Raw genomic sequence first — 19,734 nt, 5'->3', positions numbered from 1 at the left:
GAGGCCCCGCCTCTAGCCTGGGCGGGTGGGAGGGAACAGGAAAGAGGCCGGGCATGTTTAGTAAGGGCGGAAGTGACTCCACGGCTTCCGGTCAGAGCCGGTCACGTAGACGGCGGCTAGAGTAACCGGTTTATTGGGCTACGCTGGTTCACCTAGTGCGCCTGTGCGTTTTCCTCTTCCGTTTCCGTCCCCTGAAGTGGACCGCCCAGGGTTGCTAGGCAACAGCCCCCCGGGTTGCTTTGCCTTAGGGTCCCTGAGCGCTTCCGGCAGAAGAAAGAAGCCGCCCGCGTCCTGACCTGGGAAAAGAGGCCGGGTCGCCGACAGTCCTGCAGTTGAGAGAGGAAACTTGTACAAATAAAGTAAGTGTCGCCTTCCCTACCACAGACATCATTCAGCGTTAATTAGTGACCCTTGAACTACTCGGGTTGGAGCCCGCGGCTTGAACCTGTGTTTTTCAGGAGTGAACTGTATTTTTCACACCCGGTGGGGCATCCGGGTACTCGGGGGGGGGGCGGGAGGGGGGGGCCGACTTAAATTATACGAGAATGTTCGACTGCGCGGGCCGGGGGCGCCCCAACTCCGGCAGCGCCCCGGGGTCAGCTGTGTGGGCTATTTTGAAAGACGCGCTCTCCATTTAAATAAAACTCACCTGTCTGTCCACACGCAGCGATAGCCACTGACGGTGTTTGGGGAGACTGCTTCCCAGGTACTTTTGTTTGTAAATTTGTATTATAGTTAGGTTGTGTACCTAGACTGTAGAATGTGGTACCACACTGTGTTGTAACTTCTTTTCATGAGAACTTTACAGTATCTGAAAAGTTCATCTCTAACACAGCACTTAGTGACTTTTAACAGTACATTGCAGAACTGTACAATTTTATTTCACCGATCCCCTATTAAATTGCCATTTAAGCTAATTCCAGTGGTGGTTTTTTTGTGTGTGTGGTTTTTTTTTTAGCTAATACCACTGTAAATGAGATGAACATCCTTTGTGTGTCTTTGTGCACTTGTCTAATTATTTCCTAAGAGCTAATTCTCAGAACTGGAATTGTTGCTCAGAGAGTATTTCAGCTTTCTTTCAAGAAGCTTTTGCCTCTCTATGTTCCAGCGGGGACTGTGAATGCCTGCCCTTCATTCACACTTTCCATTTTTGTTTAATCTTTGCCAATTTAATGGCCTTTTTAAATACATCTTTTAATTTGCTCACTATAGTATATTTATTGTCCATTTGTACTTCTTTTGTGACTTCTCTTTTGGTATCCTTTGCTGAGGACATTTTCTTAGATATTGTCTTAGTTTCTCTCTCCTTCCAACATCTATCCATTCTCCACCACCACCCCCACCACCACCACCCCCGCTTGACTGCTTTGCCCTCCCCTCACTTCCTCCTCTTTATCAGTAACATACCGAGTTGCTGTTTGTTTAAATTCTAGTGGTGGGACAGATTCATCTTCTCTTTGACGTTCCCTTTCATCAGTAATTTGTTCTACCACTCACATTTGATGAAGCCCCTCCTGGCAATTAGCTTCCCTATTTATAACAATTTCATTTCCTATATACGCGGGGGCCTGATGCGGCGGGGATCTCCCTTTTCCGTGGCCAGCACGGAGAGAGATGAAACTGGTTCTTGATAGAGGCGTCCAGGGATTGAGAAATAAAGAAATAAAGAGACACAGAAGTAGATGCAAGCTGGGTGCCAGGTGGGTCACTGACCTCCTCTGCTGGAGAGACAGACAGCCCCTGAGCCACGCAGCATATTTATTTATACTCCCATATACAAGGCGGGTTCACTGAAAAACTTAAGATTAAAGGAGCTTGGGAGGGCCCAGGTCTATTTCATTTCCTCTTTTCCTGTGCTAGACTGGTTCCACATCTCAAAGCCCTCTTCCAGAACCTAGACAAAGGTAAGCCAGGAAATAACAACACCTGCGCACTCCTGGGGCGAGGTGCAACTGACATGACTCTCTCAAATATCTTGGGCTTAATCAACAGCAAGCTAAAGAATGTCCATGTGTCTTCCCAGGGGGCCCTCTACATCTCCCCCATTTTTAATTTTTTTAAAAAAATCTTGCATTTACAGACCAGAAATAAACATATAAGAATGAAAAATGTTTGAGTCCCAATTTCAATGTCCAGCAGTTCCTCATGTGTACATCTCAGCAGTGATATCTGGATGGTGGACAAACGATGGTGATGCAGGCCCGACCGTCTCTGGTTTGGTCCTGGGCATCCTGCAGTGACGCACAGCTGCTGACTGCTAGCATGGCAAGGTGTCATCAGCGTCTTCCATCCCTGGACTGTTTCTCCTCTTGTCTTCATGGCTGGAGCACTCCTGTCAATTCCTCTCCTGCAGGAATCCACATGGTCTTGGAGTTGTTTTCTGAAAATATACAAACATATTCTCGACCAAAAGTTAGTAAAGCAATCCTTTCTATAAATTTGACTTGGGATCCTTTTCATTTTTTGCCCAAAATGATTTTCCTTTGGCTTATTCTGATACCAAGTGTGTTTTTTCATAGGTGTCCTGCTCTTGGTATTATAAATGAAAATTAGTTTTCAAAGTAAAAATTTTTCTGGATATTTTTCCTTACATAATATTTTTCCACTATCACCCCTTTGTTTTTGATTTAATTATTAGGAGGATTTTGCAAAATTTTTATAATGTAGTCTTGATCACTTTAAGTTTCATCTGCACAAAAATATGACTGCCTTTAGGTTCATTACATGTTAAGTAATTTTACCATGAAATGAACTACCAATAGAAATTTTAGTTAATACTTTAGGAACAGCCTTTTGTACAATTAAATTTTCTTGAATATTCAATTATTCCATTTAGCCAATTTAAATTAATCTGAAAATTTGACTATTTTACTGTTAAAATTTTAATACTCTTAACAACAATGTTAGTTTATCCTGTAAATGTTAAATGGAAAGGTTTATTTGCATCCTTGAGAAAAGCCCTGAGCATTCCTAGATTTAGGCTGGATTTAGACATAGGGCAGCTGCCATCAGCCAACTCTCTGTTGCCTGGGTCCCAATCCAAGCTGGGCCATGTCTCTTTCTGTTGTATGGGTCTCTTTCCGATTTGAGCTGGGCCAATTCTCTGTATGTTACCTGGGTCCCGATCTGAGCTGGGCATGGGAAGCGCGAAGCAGCCATGGGGCAGGAGGGGCGAGTGTTCAAGCCCCTGCAATGTTGGGGGGGTGAGGTTCTGTGCCCCACCTCTGTTGACCCCCTTTTTCTCTCCTGATGGCCCCTTGCGACTGTGCCTGTCTTAGGTTGTTCCTCCCTTGAGGAATCTTACCCGTCTTTGACTAACCAGCCATCCTCCGGGGCCAAGCAGGGTGATGTGAGGTTCAGTTCCGTCTCCTTGATAGCCTATGCCCCTATGGCCTCCATGCCCAGCACCTGCCTTGGGATCCCCTCGCCTGCTGGCGGGGCCCTGGCATTGATCACATATCTTGGGGAACCCAGGTTTCTTCTCCAGGGAGGGCCCAGCTCATGCCATTGTGCGAGAGACAGATCCGTGGTACCAGCCATCATGAGGCTTCAACCTCAGCATGAACTGAAAACTCAGGCAACAGCTGTGGGAGGGTCCCTCTTGGCAAAAAGGGCCAATATAGAATGCTCAATTGCCTTCCCAAGGGGGCCTTCCACACAGTGGAATTAAATCCTTTCATGTGCTTTAAAATTGCTGCCAAACATTCAAAGAATTAGTTTGTAAGTTTGTTTGGTATATGCTGTTGTAAAATATCAAAAATTATAATGACATTGTAGAAAAATATCATGTAAGGATATCCTTTGCTCTAGGCCATGGCAATCCAATTTCAAACTGGCTGTCAATTATTTAGTTACTCTGTTTTGCCATTTTTGGGGCCAAAATCTTCATAACATTTAAAGTATATTTATTAATTTTTATTTGATAAGGCTTTCCATGCAATTTCAAGTATATTAGATCTCTTTTTAAAAGATTTCCTTTAAGAAGAGAGGATAAATTTCTTGTATTACTCCGGGCCCTTGGAGCTTTCCAAGAATCATCTCTGTTAAGACCTTGAAATTTTAACATGGTAAAAAAACCATCAAATATATATATATATCCGTATATGATTTAAAGATTATAATATTTTATAATTATCTTAATATATCAAATTTAAACTTTTAGAGCTGGCCAGTCAAATATTTTTTAGCATGTCCTAGATTAATAACACAATAACACTTTATATTTCTAAGAATAAATACAAGACATAATCAATTAAGAGCTTCAATTCTGTCCTCTAGGTTTCATGCAATGCATACTCAGATCAACATTTCAGTATTATAACAATTCAATACATTTAGATCATTTAAATTTATCATTAAATTTAGTAAACTTCCAAGTTCTTTTTAAATTTCCAGCCGATAGGCCTGGCCCAGCCTCTAAATTTCAAAATGGTCACAATTTTCCTGCTGGGGAAGTCAAGAAGCAACCTCTCAGCCATTCATATGTAAACTTGACTATTTTCTTCCTGCTATTTACTTGCCTCTGGTGGGAAATTTCAAGAGTTACTTTAGATGTCTTGGGAAACTGGCCTGTATTTCTTTCTCTGGTTCATCTTCACCATTTTTAAGGCCAAAACAGTCTCGGGTTTTTATTCTGTACACAGCAAAAAGTTAAGTTCAGCTCAAAACTATGCACACTCGTTTTTAAACTGGCCTTTTCCCTTTACATGTGCACAGAAACCCCGGATGCATTTATGAATTTGTAAAAGCTTTAAATCATTAGCTGGAAAATAAATAAAGATGGCGAAGATGAGGCCTCTCAAAGTGGACTTTCCCCCACCTCCTTGTTTCTTCGGGGGAAGTTTCAGTAATGGTCTGGCATCTACTGTTTTTATCTTATTTATTTTTTCAATTTTTATTGTTATTTTTATTTTTTTATTTTTTAAGGAAAGAAAAAGATTTTTTAAGATAAAGAATTATTGGCAGTTGCTGAGAAGTTCCTTTTAGACTTTTTCTATCTGGTTACAAGTAGTTTACACATGGAGGCAGAGGAGGTGCAGATGGTATTCTTTGAGACTTGCACCCTTCCAGTGCACCACACATAGACATTCTTAAGCTCTCCTGTGCTGAATCAAGGCCATCACCATTTAAAATAGAATTTTTTTTTTTATGGACTTTTGCTGAGTATTGGTCACACAACTGCTTTCTAACCTTTTCCCAGGTTTCATTAACAAAACTTAAGAAAGAAATCAAGAATCTGACTACGCTTAACAGAGCATAGTTTAAAGCATTTTTGAGGATTACCCACGTTTTACACCTGGTTGATTTAATTTTTACAACAATCCACTCCTTCTTACCTTAAGTCTGTGGTGCGCGCACACTTTTAGGAGTGATCCCTTGCCTCTTGCCTCACGTTGGGCGTCAATACGCGGGGGCCTGATGCGGCGGGGATCTCCCTTTTCCGTGGCCAGCACGGAGAGAGATGAAACTGGTTCTTGATAGAGGCGTCCAGGGATTGAGAAATAAAGAAATAAAGAAACACAGAAGTAGATGCAAGCTGGGTGCCAGGTGGGTCACTGACCTCCTCTGCTGGAGAGACAGACAGCCCCTGAGCCACGCAGCACATTTATTTATACTCCCATATACAAGGCGGGTTCACTGAAAAACTTAAGATTAAAGGAGCTTGGGAGGGCCCAGGTCTATTTCATTTCCTCTTTTCCTGTGCTAGACTGGTTCCACATCTCAAAGCCCTCTTCCAGAACCTAGACAAAGGTAAGCCAGGAAATAACAACACCTGCGCACTCCTGGGGCGAGGTGCAACTGACATGACTCTCTCAAATATCTTGGGCTTAATCAACAGCAAGCTAAAGAATGTCCATGTGTCTTCCCAGGGGGCCCTCTACACTATATGAATTTTTATTAATTCATATCTTAAAATGTGGCTTATCTCACACACACACACACACACACACACACACACGGAAAGAAATCCTCCCTTTTCATAGCATTAACCAACTTTGGAACTGAATTTAAAATATCAAGTATATCAGTGGATCTCATGGATAAATGCAGAAATAAAGCTCCTTGATCAAAGAGTTTCTTGATCATAAAAATAGGAACTTATTATATGTAGTAGAAGGAACACTAGAGTACAGATTTGGTGGCCTGGCTTCCAGTCCTAATTTTTGTAGCTAGAAGTGTAACTATAAGCAAACTAGTATGTAAAATAAGGGGGTTGGATTAGGCAGAGGAAAGCAGTAGCTGAATCCCCTAACTGCAGGCTGACCTTGACACAGCTGCCTTCTCCACTCAGCCACCTCCACCACACAGTTCTGGTCACTACTCCCTTCCATGACTCCTCCAGGTATAGGGGTGGGAACTCCCAGAGTATAGCACTGTGCCCTATTCTTTTCCTGTATCCTGCCTTAATGGAAGTCCCCCAATTACCAAATTTGAGGATGTCATCTTTTTTTCCCATGAAACACTGACTGGTAGAAAAGGCTAATTGGGGGGTAAAAGAAGGAGGAAGCAGGAATGCACATTTGTATTTTCTAGTGAATGCATAATAAAACTCTGGAAGATACATGAGAAACTAATGAAAGTAGTTACCTGGTGTGTGGGGAGAAATGGGGCAGCGGGGACCATGCCAGTTGAGGGGAGACAGAGAGAGGGAGACCTTTCACACTATACCTTTCTATATTGTCGCTTTTTAAGCTGGTGGACTTATTTGTCACTTTGTGCATTGGTTGTGTTCCTTTTACTTTTTTGATTCTGTGTTTTGATACTGTGTTCCTCTAGGGAAAATACATGCATACAGTGTGTCCCCAGAAAATGTAACACTGTAATAGTGTTACACTGTAACAGCTGTAAGTGTGTGTACATTTTGGGGGCCTATATTACCTACTCTAAAAATTAATTTTTTTAAAAATGAGGACTCATGCCCTTAATCTTTCTTTAAACATTGCAACTTTATTTCAGGACTGACAGTGAGGGATTAATTGGATTATTTCAAGATGAGCTTTCTGTTGCCCAAGCTGACTAGCAAAAAAGAAGTCGACCAGGCAATAAAGAGCACTGCAGAGAAGGTGTTGGTTCTCAGGTTTGGGAGAGACGAGGATCCTGTCTGTCTGCAACTAGATGATATTGTAAGTAAATATTTAAAATAAATTGGTTTTTTTAAATCTATACATTCTTACTTCAACATCTGCAAAGTGCATGCACGAACGTAGGCAGGGTCTGGGATATAGCTGTTCATTGTTAGTATGCTTTCACTAAGAGCTGAACCCCTAAACCTGTGATTGTGCCGAATCTGTGCCAGATGTTCTTCCCCACCAGCAGCTGTCCAAGGTCCACTTCACCAACAAGGCAGTGAAAGACCAGAAATATTATGAACAAGCTTCTGTGGACATTATCTCACAACACTGGTTTCATTACTGTTCCCAAGGGGAGAAATGAATGCCAGAGAGGTCCAGTGACTTCCACAGGCACAGAACCACTAAACTGCAGAGCTGGGATTTGAACTTTGTTTTCTCTGCCTGCAAATCTGCTTCACTAGTGTGCTGCTCCCGTGTGTGCCCAATGATGATCTCTGACTTCACAACCCGTCTTCACACTCTGGTGAATAGGAAGGGCAGTTTGGGACAGAGTAGGTTTGTTTTTGTGTCTGTTTATTATGGAGAGAGACTTACTCCAGAACTAAGATCTCTATTCTATTGCTGATGTCACTGTTATGTCACTATTATGTTTATTATGGAGAAAGACCTATCCCACTATTTCTATTGCTGACATCACTATATGGATGGAGTGTAAGAATCCTCATTATCACGATTAAATATGAGTATGTGATGTGTTACTATGGGGTAAGGACCAGAGGATTATACTTCAGCTGTAGGAAGGAAGGACTACCACTAGAGGTCAAGAGCACAGACTCTGAAGCCAAGCTGCTCTAGTTCAAATCCACACTTGACTGCCTCCTAGCTGTGTGTCCAGGGGCAAATTACCTCCCTCTGCCTCGGTTTCCTCACCTATGAAATGGAGACTGTTACAGTGCATACCTCATAGGAATGTTGTAGGATTAAATGAGTTAAAAGTGGAAAGCAGTTAGGATAGCACATAATAGTGCCATGTAAGTGTTTGCTTTTTTTATATATAACTATCATTTATGTAGAGATTATAAGGAAAAACATTTGGGGTAATTTCGATGTCTATAGTACATATTTATGAGTTGTTCTGTTTTTGCTTTAAGTGAGCATGGATTTTATAAATCCATAAAAAGTTCATAAAAACTTTACAATCAGCCGAGGCTGGTTTGGCTCGGTGGATGGAGCGTCAGCCTGCGGACTGAGGGGTCCCGGGTTCGATTCCTGTCAGGGGCATGTACCTTGGTTGCGGGCACATCCCCAGTGGAGGGGGTGCAGGAGGCAGCTGATCGATGTTTCTCTCTCATCGATGTTTCTAACTCTCTATCCCTTTCCCTTCCTCTCTGTAGAGGAATCAATAAAATATATTTAAAAATATTAAAAAAACAACTTTACAATCAAAAGTAGAACAAAAATGAAGGAATATAGTCACATAATTTATCCAGGGCCCACTGAGAACTCTGCCAACAGTGACTCAGACTGAATGATAAAGTTACACTGTGTCTAATGTGGAACTCAATCAGGCTAGATTCTTGGCCCAGGAATTTTTTCAAACAGAATATTCTATTAAAACGTTTTGTAGAAGAAACATTGGTTTCATGTTGCAACCTATATCTCTCTCCTCATTTGCAGCTTTCTAAGACCTCTTCTGACTTGAGTAAAATGGCTGCTATATATCTGGTGGATGTGGACCAAACTCCAGTTTATACACACTATTTTGACATCAGTTATATTCCATCTACTGTGTTTTTCTTCAATGGGCAGCATATGAAAGTGGATTATGGGTAAGTTAGGCTGACATGAAGCTGTTAGTCTAAAAGTTTCCTTTTTAGCAGTTTTGGTAACTTACCTATTTGCATGCAGTGGTGGCTAGGTGAGTCTTTATTGATACTGTCTCTTCAACAGATACTCTCTCTAATATTTTTATGTGCAACTTGGTGCAAAATGCGTATTCTGGTATGATTGACACATTTTAATTTCCTACTTAAGTATGAAAGAATAATATAGTCTGTGAAGCACTAATCATCCTTCAGCCTAGAAAATATCGAACCATTTTCTTACAAGTTCCCTAGGGATTTCATTTAAAACAAAATATGTCATTCTTAAACTTTTGGGAGAGAGAGTTTGCCTTTATAAAAGAAGTACTCCTTTCAGCAAACTAAGACATGCTCCTCTCTTGCCAAGTTTCCTGTCTTCTGCCAGGAAAAAAGTTATTCTTTTGTTGAAATTTTTCTTCAGCAAAGCCTGTCAAGTATAAGTAACATGAAATCTTCTGTAATGCCTTCTACTCTGCCCAATCAGCATCCCAGTATTTAATATTTACTTTGAAAATATCCATAATTTTTATTTTTTCTTAATGTGGTTGAGATATCCTCTTGTCTAGATCTGTGTACCTGCTTTGTCATTATCAGTTTGAAAGTGTGTAAAATGTTATGTGTTTTAAGTGTTCTAAAGGTATTTATTCTTCTAGAATATGGTTCATTTAAGTATTAATTAGCTGTAATCTTTTCAGAAGGCGATTCATGACATAACATACCAAACACCTTACAAGTGTGTAAAAATTTTAATCCAGCAATTGCATTTCCAGGAATTTATTTGAAGGAAAGTAATTCTAAAAGTGGGCAAAATTGGCTCCATGGATAATTATTTCATCATTGTTTAGGAAGCAAAATACTTAGAACTTAGATGTCCACAAAGGGATACTAGATATCAATTTACTCTGATGTTGTAGATGCATGGTTAACTTTGAAAGAAACATATGTTAGTTCTTAAAAACCACATTGCAAAATAGAATGTGTGATATAATTCCCATTACTGTGGAAAAATGCACATAGAGACACATATACATACGTATGATTGGAGGGATATATACCAAAATGTGGCAACTTTTTTTGTCTTAAAAAATGTCTGCAATGAACATACTTGATGTTCGAAATAGTGAAGAAGAAAAAAGGAAGAAGGAAAGAAAAATATTAATGCCACTACTCAGAAATAGAAGTGACTGGAACTTGGAGATCATGACTAGGGCTTTGCACAGTGCCTAGCCAAACACAACAACAATGAAACAGACTATGCCCACACCAATACTCAGGGAATTCTACTTGAGAATGAGTTGAGAAATGATTGAAATACATTTTGAGCAGAAGCTTTTCATATGATAGAGCTTACATGCTATCCCATGCCCACAGCACTGGTTTTAGTCCTATATCAAATGGGCCCTGTAATTGCAAGTGGAAAAGTCATTGTTGGGCCTTACGTCTAAAGTCTCCCTTACAAGAAGAGCTACTATTCGTTTTGTTTCTCCTGAAGGTTTTCAGCAAGTAAATATTCAAAGTTCTGAGCAAAGCTGTTTCTCTTCTGTGCTATCTAGGTCTCCAGATCACACTAAATTTGTGGGAAGTTTCAAAACCAAACAAGACTTCATAGATTTGATTGAAGTAATTTATCGAGGAGCAATGAGGGGAAAACTTATTGTCCAAAGTCCAATTGATCCCAAGAATATTCCCAAATATGACCTTCTCTATCAAGACATTTAGCACATTAACTACCGTCAAAGCCGAAGAGAAAGGCCCATCTCGAACCAGTACCCGAAGACAGCTGTGCTGTTTTCTGGAGTCCTTCGGAAAGGTCTCAGCGTCCCAGCAGAGAGAGGTTGGACTTGTATAGAAAATACTGGCCTGCGTGGAAGACCCCGCGGGGACTGTGATGACCTGGGAAGCCTAAGTGTTTATTCCCTACAAACCTTAGAGCAGTCAACTGTGATCAATTTCCCTGCATGATTTGTTTGACTTTTCTTTATACTGTGCTTTTCTTTATCTCTTAACATAATCCAGAATTTTCCTAAACATTGGCTAGTACAATTTGATTTAACTATATTTATTTGACACACAAGTAAAATGAAAGAATATGAGGTAAGGACTCAAATATGAGGTAAAGAGCAAAAATACTTATTTTCTACTCTATATGTACCTACACACACCTCTTTCTCACCCTCAACCTTGCCCATTCCTCCACTCACATATTTCTATTACTCATGCTCTCTGATCTCCAGTCCTAATTATCCCAGTTTCTCTTGGAATGAATAATTCTCTACTGATAGCAGACAAGTTTGTTTTATTTTGGAGCCTTCCTGGTTCACACTTTGAAAACAGTGTCCTGGTTTGCAAATTTACTAGCTTTTGTGCTATTAAATTGCCCAGGAAGTGAGGCTTGAACCTTTACCATCCAGCACCCAATTTGAGCTAAAGAATTAACTACCCTTAGTAAGTAGCAACAGAGCTCTCCCAGAGGTCAGAGTTCAACCTCTTCCTGAGACAAAACTGCTTCAAGGGCTCATGACTAGAAAGATAGATAATCAGAATAGTTAGAAAGCGTAGGGTCTGCTTTTCCCACTTGGAAGACACCTACCCTACCATCAACAGGAGTCACTGCGTTGTTGTCGCATTCAGCTGGTTAATACTCGTAAAGGAAGAGAGCAAAAGGGAAGCCAGACATTGGAAGCATGGTCATCTGGGCAGCTTCACGCTCCCCAGGGAACCACCAGTCCATTCCCTGCAGATCACAGGGGGGAAGAAAAGGGGAGGTGGACAAACAAAGGGGGAGATGGGGGCCTGTGCAGTGACGTAGGGGAGGTGTTATCAGTCAGTCTGGCCTGGGGAACAATGGATTGGCAAGGAGGGTGGAGCCACCGCAAGTGCTAGAAAACTTGGAAGGTTAAAATCCCCGAAGAGTTCCTTCCCTCTTGCTCTCGCTTGCTTGCTCTCCTGCTCCATGACCCACGCTTGCCCGTGCCTGTTCTCTCTCCATTGCCATGTGGCCTTCAGCAGCTGTGTGGCCCCTGGCTATGCAGACTTCACACACAGTGGACTACAGCTAGGAGCACAAGCGAAGCAAGCCAGATGCTGGCCTGGACTCTACTGTGGAGCAGAAACTATGGTCAGTGGCCTTAATTCTGGCCCTGCTGAAGGCAAGATTGGACTTCCATGGCGAGGCGGACAGAGATGGGACCTCGGAGGAGAACCCCCTTAATTTTACGTCATCAGTACAGCTTTCCATGAAACCTCATCCTCCCGGGGGCCTCGGGAAGTTTTTCCTCACAGCACCGCAGGAACTCCACTTCCCCCGGTAACAAGTGCAAGCCATCTGAGTTTCCTGTTTCACGAAGAAATGCTCCTCAGGGCCTCCCAGAGGAAAGATTCCAGAACCCTTTCAGACAGGAAGCTCTTTTTCTAACTGAACTCTTTTCTGCTGTAAACCTTCATAGTACATCGCCCAGCCGGCGTGGCTCAGTGGTTGAACGTCGACTAGGAGGTCACAGTTTGATTTCTGGTCAGGATCAGGTTTGGGCCTGATCCCCAGTGCAGGCAGGCATGCAGGAGGCAGCCGATAAATCATTCTCTCTCATCATTGATGTTTCTGTCTCTCCCTTCGCCTCTGAAATCAATAAAAATATATATTTTGTAAAAGGATGCAGCAAGGAGTTCAGGGTTTTATTCAGACAGACCTAGATTCAAGGTTCGGCCTCACTACTTAATAGCTGCGTAACCTTAAGCAAATCGCTTAACTCCTCAGAGTCTCTGTTCCTTGTCTGTATAACAAGGGTAATGATGACCTATCTGAGAGCTGCCTCAGCAGACACTCAGTCAGTGAGTGTGACCCGGCAGTGGGACAGTTCGTACCACCATAGGGCTCTCCAGTTGGCCTGCAGTGTTTTCTGACACACTCCCAGTACGCGCTGTGCCACTGGGCTGCTGCTGTACCATAAAGGAGAGGATAAAAAGGCCCAAGCCCCCTCCCAAACCCCCCCCCCCAAAAAAAAAAAAGCAGAAATGAGTGAAAATAAAGCTCTTTATTGTTTGACTTAGACATGCAGGGCTGGAGCCCATTGGTTTCACACCAGGCTTTGTCCCTCCACCCCCATCCAGTTTTCCCTCTCCCAGAGTGAAATCTAGCACGCATTAGTTGTCAGCCATGGTTTTCTTAATCCAGTCCAGGATGGAGTGCACCTTCACATACACACCGTACTCAGCCACACTACAGCTCTTATCAAAGCTCAGGATCCCAGCCGCATACCACGTGTCGTCATCCATGTCATGAACAGCAAAGGCGCTGCCAGCATCCCCATGGCATGTGTCTTCCTGGTACTTGGACAGGCCAGCGCAGAAGGTGTGCTCATTCAGTATGGGCTGCACCCCTACAGGGCTCTTGGGCTGCTTCTTTTCAGGCACCGTGCTGTTCTCATAGTGCCGTACACAGCTGTCCTGGTCAGCCACAGGCAACATGACGTACTTCAGGAGCTGGGTGAAGTTAAAGTTGGAATTTCGTCCCCAGCCAGACACATAACCCATACGATTCACTTCCGCATAATCTTTTGAAGGTAGGCAGATGGGCATTACTTTCTCACCAACGGGCACCTTCTGCTTGAGTTTAATGAGCCCGATGTCGACCTCGAGGTAGTTAGGGTGGAAAATCACCTCCTCAACCTCCACAAGCTGCTTTTTCCCCACATAGAGTCTTAAAGTAGGGGCAATATCTTTTGCTTTTGCATCTTTCGTATGACCCAGGAAGAGATTCTTAGCCGTGGTCAGCAGCCATTGTTCACTGATGAGTGTGGCCCCCGAGGTGAGGTTATGATGCGAAATCATCTTAGCCTGCCAGGGAAAGCTGTCTTTGGCATCCACCGAGCCACCCAGGATCCGCTGGACCTGATCTACTGGGTTCTTGGGCTTTCCGCACACTGTCGAGGAGAGCAAGGAAATCATGACGAGAAATGCGAGAATCTCCCTGGCTGGGAGGGGGTCTAAAAGCTTCAGCTAGCACTGCTGTCTAAATCAGGGATCCTCAAACTACGGCCCGCGGGACACATGCAGCCCGCCGAGGACATTTATCCGGCCCGCCGGGTGTTTTTGCCACCGCTGCCTGTCCTGCTTAGCAGCCAACTTAGCAGTGTGCATAGGGATTTGTTCATAGTTTTGTTTTTTTTTTAAACTATAGTCCTGCCCTCCAACGATCTGAGGGACAGTGAACTTGCCCCCTGTTTAAAAAGTTTGAGGACCCCTGATCTAAATGATCATTGTTCATCTCTTCCGAGCCAGGAATATTTACATGCTTTGCTTTACCATCTGCCCTCTTGTTTCCAGTGTTCACTGTCAGTTGTTTCTGTCACTAAGGCAGAGTTCCATGTCCTGCTCTCCTAACTCACCAAAGAAACAAGTAACGCCGAGATTGAGAAACCCGGCTGATGAGCTGTATGTATATTCAACATTTTGTCACAACAAGGACATGTCCACAATTCCTTGAAACTCATTATAACTCATTCTCTCTGAATAAAGAGGGATCTAATGTAGCATTGGCCAGAACTCGGGTTTTATAGATACTGCAATTAATACAAGGCAGGTTAGCAGTTCCACTCCACTAATAGCAGAAGAGGGTAGGCAAAACCCTCCTGTTCCAAGAGAGAGAGAGAAAGAGCAGTAGCTCTTCCTAATAACAGAAACAGAAGTCCTATCCATCCAGCCTTCTGTCATCCTTCCCTGGATTAGGGTTAGTTATGTCCTCCCTGACAGTTCTTCCTGGAGTTGGCTTTACCCTGGGACCCTGGCTCTCTGGGTGGGTTGTCTGTACACGTAGGGTCTCCGGATCCCCTGGGGGCAGTGTATACAGTGGATTCCGTCAATGCCCTGCAGGCCTGAATAAGCAAGAACCTCAGTGAACTTTTTAAGGGAACCCTCACCTAACTGCTCAGTTCTCTGCCAGCCATTGGTGGTTCTCCCTGGCCCCAGGTCTTGCTCAGGAGAAGCCACACAGGAGGGACGTGTGCCTCTAGGACATTCCAACCAATATCCCTGCGCAACCACTGAACCCTCAACGCCTGTCCTTGGTCTGCTTCCCAGGCCCTCGGCTTCCTACCTGCTTCACATTCAGGAAGCTGCTCTCCAGTGACCTTATTTGTCCACTTCTTCTCACTGTTTAAGGTGTACACTCCTGAAACAAAAGGAAAGAAATGAGCCAAAAGAGAAACTCAGTCTGGACCTAGCGTGGGAGAGAAGGTATTTAAAGAGAAAAATTAGAGAAGGAGAAGGAAGGGGAGAGGGGGAAGGGAGGAGCACTGCCCTCGCGAAGCCCAGCAGGACAGAACCGTGGTCATGGAGAGGCAGGGCAGGGTGGGGTCAGGGTCCAAATCCTGCCTCTCCCCCTTGCAGGCTACCTGACCTCTCTGTGCCTCAGTTTCCTCATCAGCGAGTAATAATAATGGTATCTTTGTAGAGGGGTGTTATGAAGACTAAGTGAGCAAGTAAACGTAAAGCACTTACAACCGTGCCAGGAAGGTAAGGACACCGATGTCATCACCGTCACCATTGTTTGTTCTGTTGCCACATCCTTTTGCCAGATGTAGATGTAGATCTGACTCTGAGATAGGTAGGCTACATGGCACCCCCTCCCCTCAACAAAAGACAAAACTGGAGGCTGAGCCAAGTTAATTTGCCCAAAAGGCCACAGCACTGGGAACAAAACCCCTTATTAGAATCTACATCTCCTGGCTCCGAGGATGACCCATGAGTTTCCTAGCCGGTCACCCCTGACTCCATTCATCATGGAAATGCCGGGATGGGGAGGGCACAGGGACACTTGTCCAGGTCTTACCATCTCCTTCAGTGCGCAGTCGGTAGTAGTTGGTCTTACACTGGTAGCGAACCGAGTGCTCCACGTAGCCATTTGCAATCTCCGGGGCCTTTGGGCAGCTGTCATCTGCCAAGGGAAACAGGAAGAGGAGGTTAGTGTCAGAAATTGCTCTCAGAGACCCACGGAAAGTCAGATGAGAGGAAGCTGCTCTGTACGTCAACCTTCCTCCATCCCAGATGGAAGCCATGCCGTGGGCAGTCTCCTTATTTCTGGCTGGCTCCCCAAGGTTTTTCACCATAGTGAAAGACCAGCGATTAGGAGGAGAAGAGGCTATCTGGGTCTCCTGAAGAAAGGGTGCAGATCTTACGGGGTCAGCCACAGCAGTGCTGGGGTGTACAGCGCCTGCCCAAACCCACAGACCTACCTGCATTCTCTGTGCTCTCGTTGACAGTGTCCACTGCAAGAAGCTGCCCCCAGAGCAGGAGGGTGACAACAGTTACCAGGGCGCTGCAGAGAGAAGACAGGAGGAGTGCAAAGCTGCTCTCCCTGCTTCACCCCCTCCCCCCACACACACACACACACACCTCCCTCCCTTTAGGCAGCCAGAAAATAAAATAGCCATATGCAAGCACTAGGACCCACCAAATACATGCTTTACAGCTGCCCAGTACCCCCAGGCCCATCAAGCTCTCTGCTGCTGGGAATTCTCCATAAGCCTCGGAAAGGAACCACCAAGATAGGAAGGCACTCAGGTGTGTGGGCCGCAATTCCGGGCAGCATTCCGGAAGCATTAACCTAGTAGTGATACCTGAGCTCTCCCGCAAAGGGAAGCTTCCCTTGGGCACCTCTGGGGTACCAGGCTACGAGGACAGGACGCTGCGGATAAACTGTGGACCGCGAAGACGGGAACGTGGGGATTGACTATGCCAGTCTCTCTACTTTTCAAAATTCCCCATAAGGAAAGGTTTTTTAAATATTTCATTTAAAATACTTGTGTGTGTCTTATTTTATGATAATTTGTCTTCATGAAATGGTATATCCCCAAAATGCCAGCAGGTTCCCTGGAGGATAACTGGCTCCCCGAAAGCATGATCGGACACGGGCATCGATGCACAGGCCACACCTGCCAGTTATTCATCTCACTGACAGATGTCAGCTCCTCAGGGATTGTTTGCTTAAGTTTCTAGTCTGGCTACTTCAACATTTCCAAAATCTTTTTATGTTTATAAAATCAAAGTTCCTTAATTCTGTCATCCAAATATGCCACTATTGGTCTTCCTTATTATGCATTTTTTAAAAGGAAAAAATATCTACTAATAAATACATTTAAAATACCAGCTGCTGTCATCTCCTACAAAATGAAAACGTCCCAACCTCTGCCCTAGGTGTTTTTTCTCAGTGGTTAGAGCATTGCCTGTGGACTGAAGGGTCTCAGGTTTGATTCCGGTCAAGGACACGTACCTCTGTTGCAGGCTTAATCCCTGGCCCCAGTTGGGGCACATGCAGGAGGCAACCAATCGATGTGTCTCTCTCACATCAATGTTTCTCTCTCTCTTGTCTCCCCCTTCCTTCCACTCTCTCTAAAAAAAAAAAAAAAAAAATCAATGGAAGAAAATATCCTCTGGTGAGGATTAACAACAACAACAACAAAAAACTTTACAACCTCAAGGAAAAAAAGATTTCTTAAAGTCACATCTCCTGAAAAAGACGGCAGTATCAGAAGGCATTACCTCTTCTGGGTGCAGAAAAGCAGAGGACTTAACACACTGCACCCTTCAGTTCACTATAATTTAGCTCATTTACCCTCTTTCTTCGTTGCATTTTTGCATCTGTTCTGTAGACTTGTCATGCAGCTAAGAGGTGTATGCAAAGGAGGATGAGGTGAGGAACAAGAGGAAGGGAAGGAAAGTGGGCAGAGCTGTGGACTCACCGCATCTTCGGTTGGTCCTGCCTCTGGAAGAGCAGTGCTGTGGGGTGCAGCTGCTGGTGCTTTTATGCCTGTAATATCTCTCCCCACCCCTTCCCGATTTTGTAACCCTGTGTCTACACAAGTTTGCCCTTGTTAAGGTCACTGGCATTTTCCCGTAACAGAGCCACAAACATCCCCGTTAAGAGTCGAGCTCTTGCCTCACGCTTGAGTTTCCCCTGGTGTTCTTTCACAAACCCCAGAGAACCTGGCCACATCATGCTCCCAGGTAGCCGCCAAAGAGTTTCCCGATATCAGCCACTGGGCAGGGCTGGGGAAACGATCAGTCTGTACCTCTTGGTTTGGGAGGGTCGTCAGCACTGAAAAAAAAAGCCCTTCTGAACACTCCTGCAACCCCGCTGAGAGGGGGCTCTCAATAAGGCGTTTCCCTTTCACAGCTATTGCCCCCATCCTGTGTTGACATCTCCCTATTGCTTAAAAGCTCTCCAACCTGAAATCAGTAAAATGTGTTTATTGTCTTCTCTGATTGCTGTTTGCAAGAAAACACACAAAATAGTTAACGCTATAGTGTGGATTGGCACAAACCACACTCAGTGGCAGTGGTTCTTACGGTTTTATAGTCCAGTAATTAAGACACGTAGACAGATGAGGAAGTATATGCTTCAGTCAGATGTTTGCACCTGTTTATCCCAATTACTATTCAACTGATATTAATAGCCACTCAATAAAAGATTGCTTTATTCAGTAAAGAAAGATAAGTGGGCCCTGGTCAGGTTGTTCAGTTGATTGGAGCATAGTTCCATACATCAAAAGGTTGCGGGTTCAATTCCTGAGCAGGGCACATACCTAGGTTGCAGGTTCGATCCCCAGTTGGGGCGCATAGGGAAGGCAAGCAACGGATTGATGTTTCTGTCTCACAGTGATGTTTCTCTCTCTCTCCCTTCCTCTCTCTCTCAAAATCAATGAAAACATATCTCAGATGCGAGTTGGGAGGTGGGAAGGTAAATTAGGATGTACAGAAGAATCACTGGGATAGTCATGGTGACACTGAGATGATATCAAAATAATTAGAAACAGCCCTAGCTGCTTTGGGCTCAGTGGATAGAGCGTTGGCCTGCGGACTGAAGGGTCCTGGGTTCGATTCCCGTCAAGAGCACATGCCTGGGTTTCAGGCTCGATCCCCAGTAGGGGGCATGCAGGAGGCAGCCAATCAATGATTCTCATCATTGATGTTTCTATCTCTCTCTCTCTCCCTCTCCCTTCCTCTCTGAAATCAATAAAAATATATTTTTAAAATAATAGTAATAACTAGAAACCTCACAAATGTCCATTAATAAAGGAATGGGGGGTGCCGAAACCGGTTTGGCTCAGTGGATGGAGCATCGGCCTGCGGACTCAAGGGTCCCAGGTTCGATTCCGGTCAAGGGCATGTACCTTGGTTGTGGGCACATCCCCAATGGGGGGTGTGCAAGAGGCAGCTGATCAATGTTTCTCTCTCATCGATGTTTCTAACTCTCTATCCCTCTCCCTTCCTCTCTGTAAAAAAATCAATAAAATATATTTTTAAAAAAAGAATGGGTAAATTATGAGTGGTATATTCCTATAACTGAATATTATACAGCCATGAAAAATGAATGAACTATGAAAGAACCTGGATAATCTCATAAACATAAATTTGAAAGAATACTGCAAATTTCAGAAGATATTCAGATTGACTCCACTGTTGCAGAGCTCAGAGTCAAACAAAATTTTGCAATGGATTATTATATATGACACCAAAATTACAAACAACAAAAGAAAAAAATGGTAAGTTGAGCTCATCAAAATTAAAAACGTTTATGCATCTAAGTACAATATCAGGAAAGTGAAAAGACAGTCTGTGAATGGGAGAAAATATTTGAAAATCATATATCTGATAAGGATTAATATAAAGGATTCCTGCAACAAAAAGAAAACCCAATTAAACATGGGCCAATTGCCGAAACCGGTTTGGCTCAGTGGATAGAGCATCGGCCTGCGGACTGAAAGGTCCCAGGTTCGATTCCGGTCAAGGGCATGTACCTTGGT

At 43.8% G+C, this 19,734-nt stretch overlaps 2 protein-coding genes across 4 annotated transcripts in view; one reads left to right on the top strand and one right to left on the bottom strand.

Moving 5' to 3' along the window:
• The window catches only part of TXNL4B (thioredoxin like 4B), a 35,204-nt gene that overhangs the window by 605 nt on the left and 14,865 nt on the right, over positions 1–19,734 (top strand). Inside the window, exons 1-4 of one of the 3 annotated variants that reach the window (XM_008139968.3) lie at positions 148–359; positions 6,958–7,124; positions 8,751–8,902; positions 10,489–12,853. In XM_008139968.3, the coding sequence (XP_008138190.1) occupies positions 6,993–7,124; positions 8,751–8,902; positions 10,489–10,654 (450 nt within the window). In that variant the 5' untranslated portion in view covers positions 148–359; positions 6,958–6,992 and the 3' untranslated portion in view covers positions 10,655–12,853. Of the gene's footprint in view, positions 1–147; positions 360–6,957; positions 7,125–8,750; positions 8,903–10,488; positions 12,854–19,734 lie in introns of those variants that run through there. The other 2 variants (XM_054710325.1, XM_054710324.1) reach the window with 2 other exon arrangements.
• Positions 12,948–17,750, bottom strand: LOC103284836 (haptoglobin). Its single transcript, XM_008140146.3, has 5 exons — positions 17,671–17,750; positions 16,165–16,247; positions 15,762–15,866; positions 15,027–15,101; positions 12,948–13,854 (listed from the first exon to the last, which is right to left on the bottom strand). The coding sequence occupies exons 1-5, from the start codon at positions 17,673–17,675 to the stop codon at positions 13,076–13,078; spliced, it is 1,047 nt and encodes a 348-aa protein (XP_008138368.2). The 5' UTR covers positions 17,676–17,750; the 3' UTR covers positions 12,948–13,075.

The sequence above is a fragment of the Eptesicus fuscus genome, chromosome 21 (assembly GCF_027574615.1).
Source record: "Eptesicus fuscus isolate TK198812 chromosome 21, DD_ASM_mEF_20220401, whole genome shotgun sequence".
Taxonomy (NCBI): domain Eukaryota; kingdom Metazoa; phylum Chordata; class Mammalia; order Chiroptera; family Vespertilionidae; genus Eptesicus; species Eptesicus fuscus.
Note: the sequence above shows the minus strand (reverse complement) of the source record. Positions and strands in the feature narration are given on the sequence as shown.

Bases quoted from the DNA above. Each gene is read 5' to 3' on its own strand.
- LOC103284836 (XM_008140146.3), bottom strand. The intron at 15,867-16,164 runs GTAGGTCTGTGG...TTCCCTTGGCAG, and splicing joins CGAGAGCACAGAGAATGCAG to ATGACAGCTGCCCAAAGGCC. The intron at 15,102-15,761 runs GTAAGACCTGGA...CTTTTGTTTCAG, and splicing joins ACTGCGCACTGAAGGAGATG to GAGTGTACACCTTAAACAGT.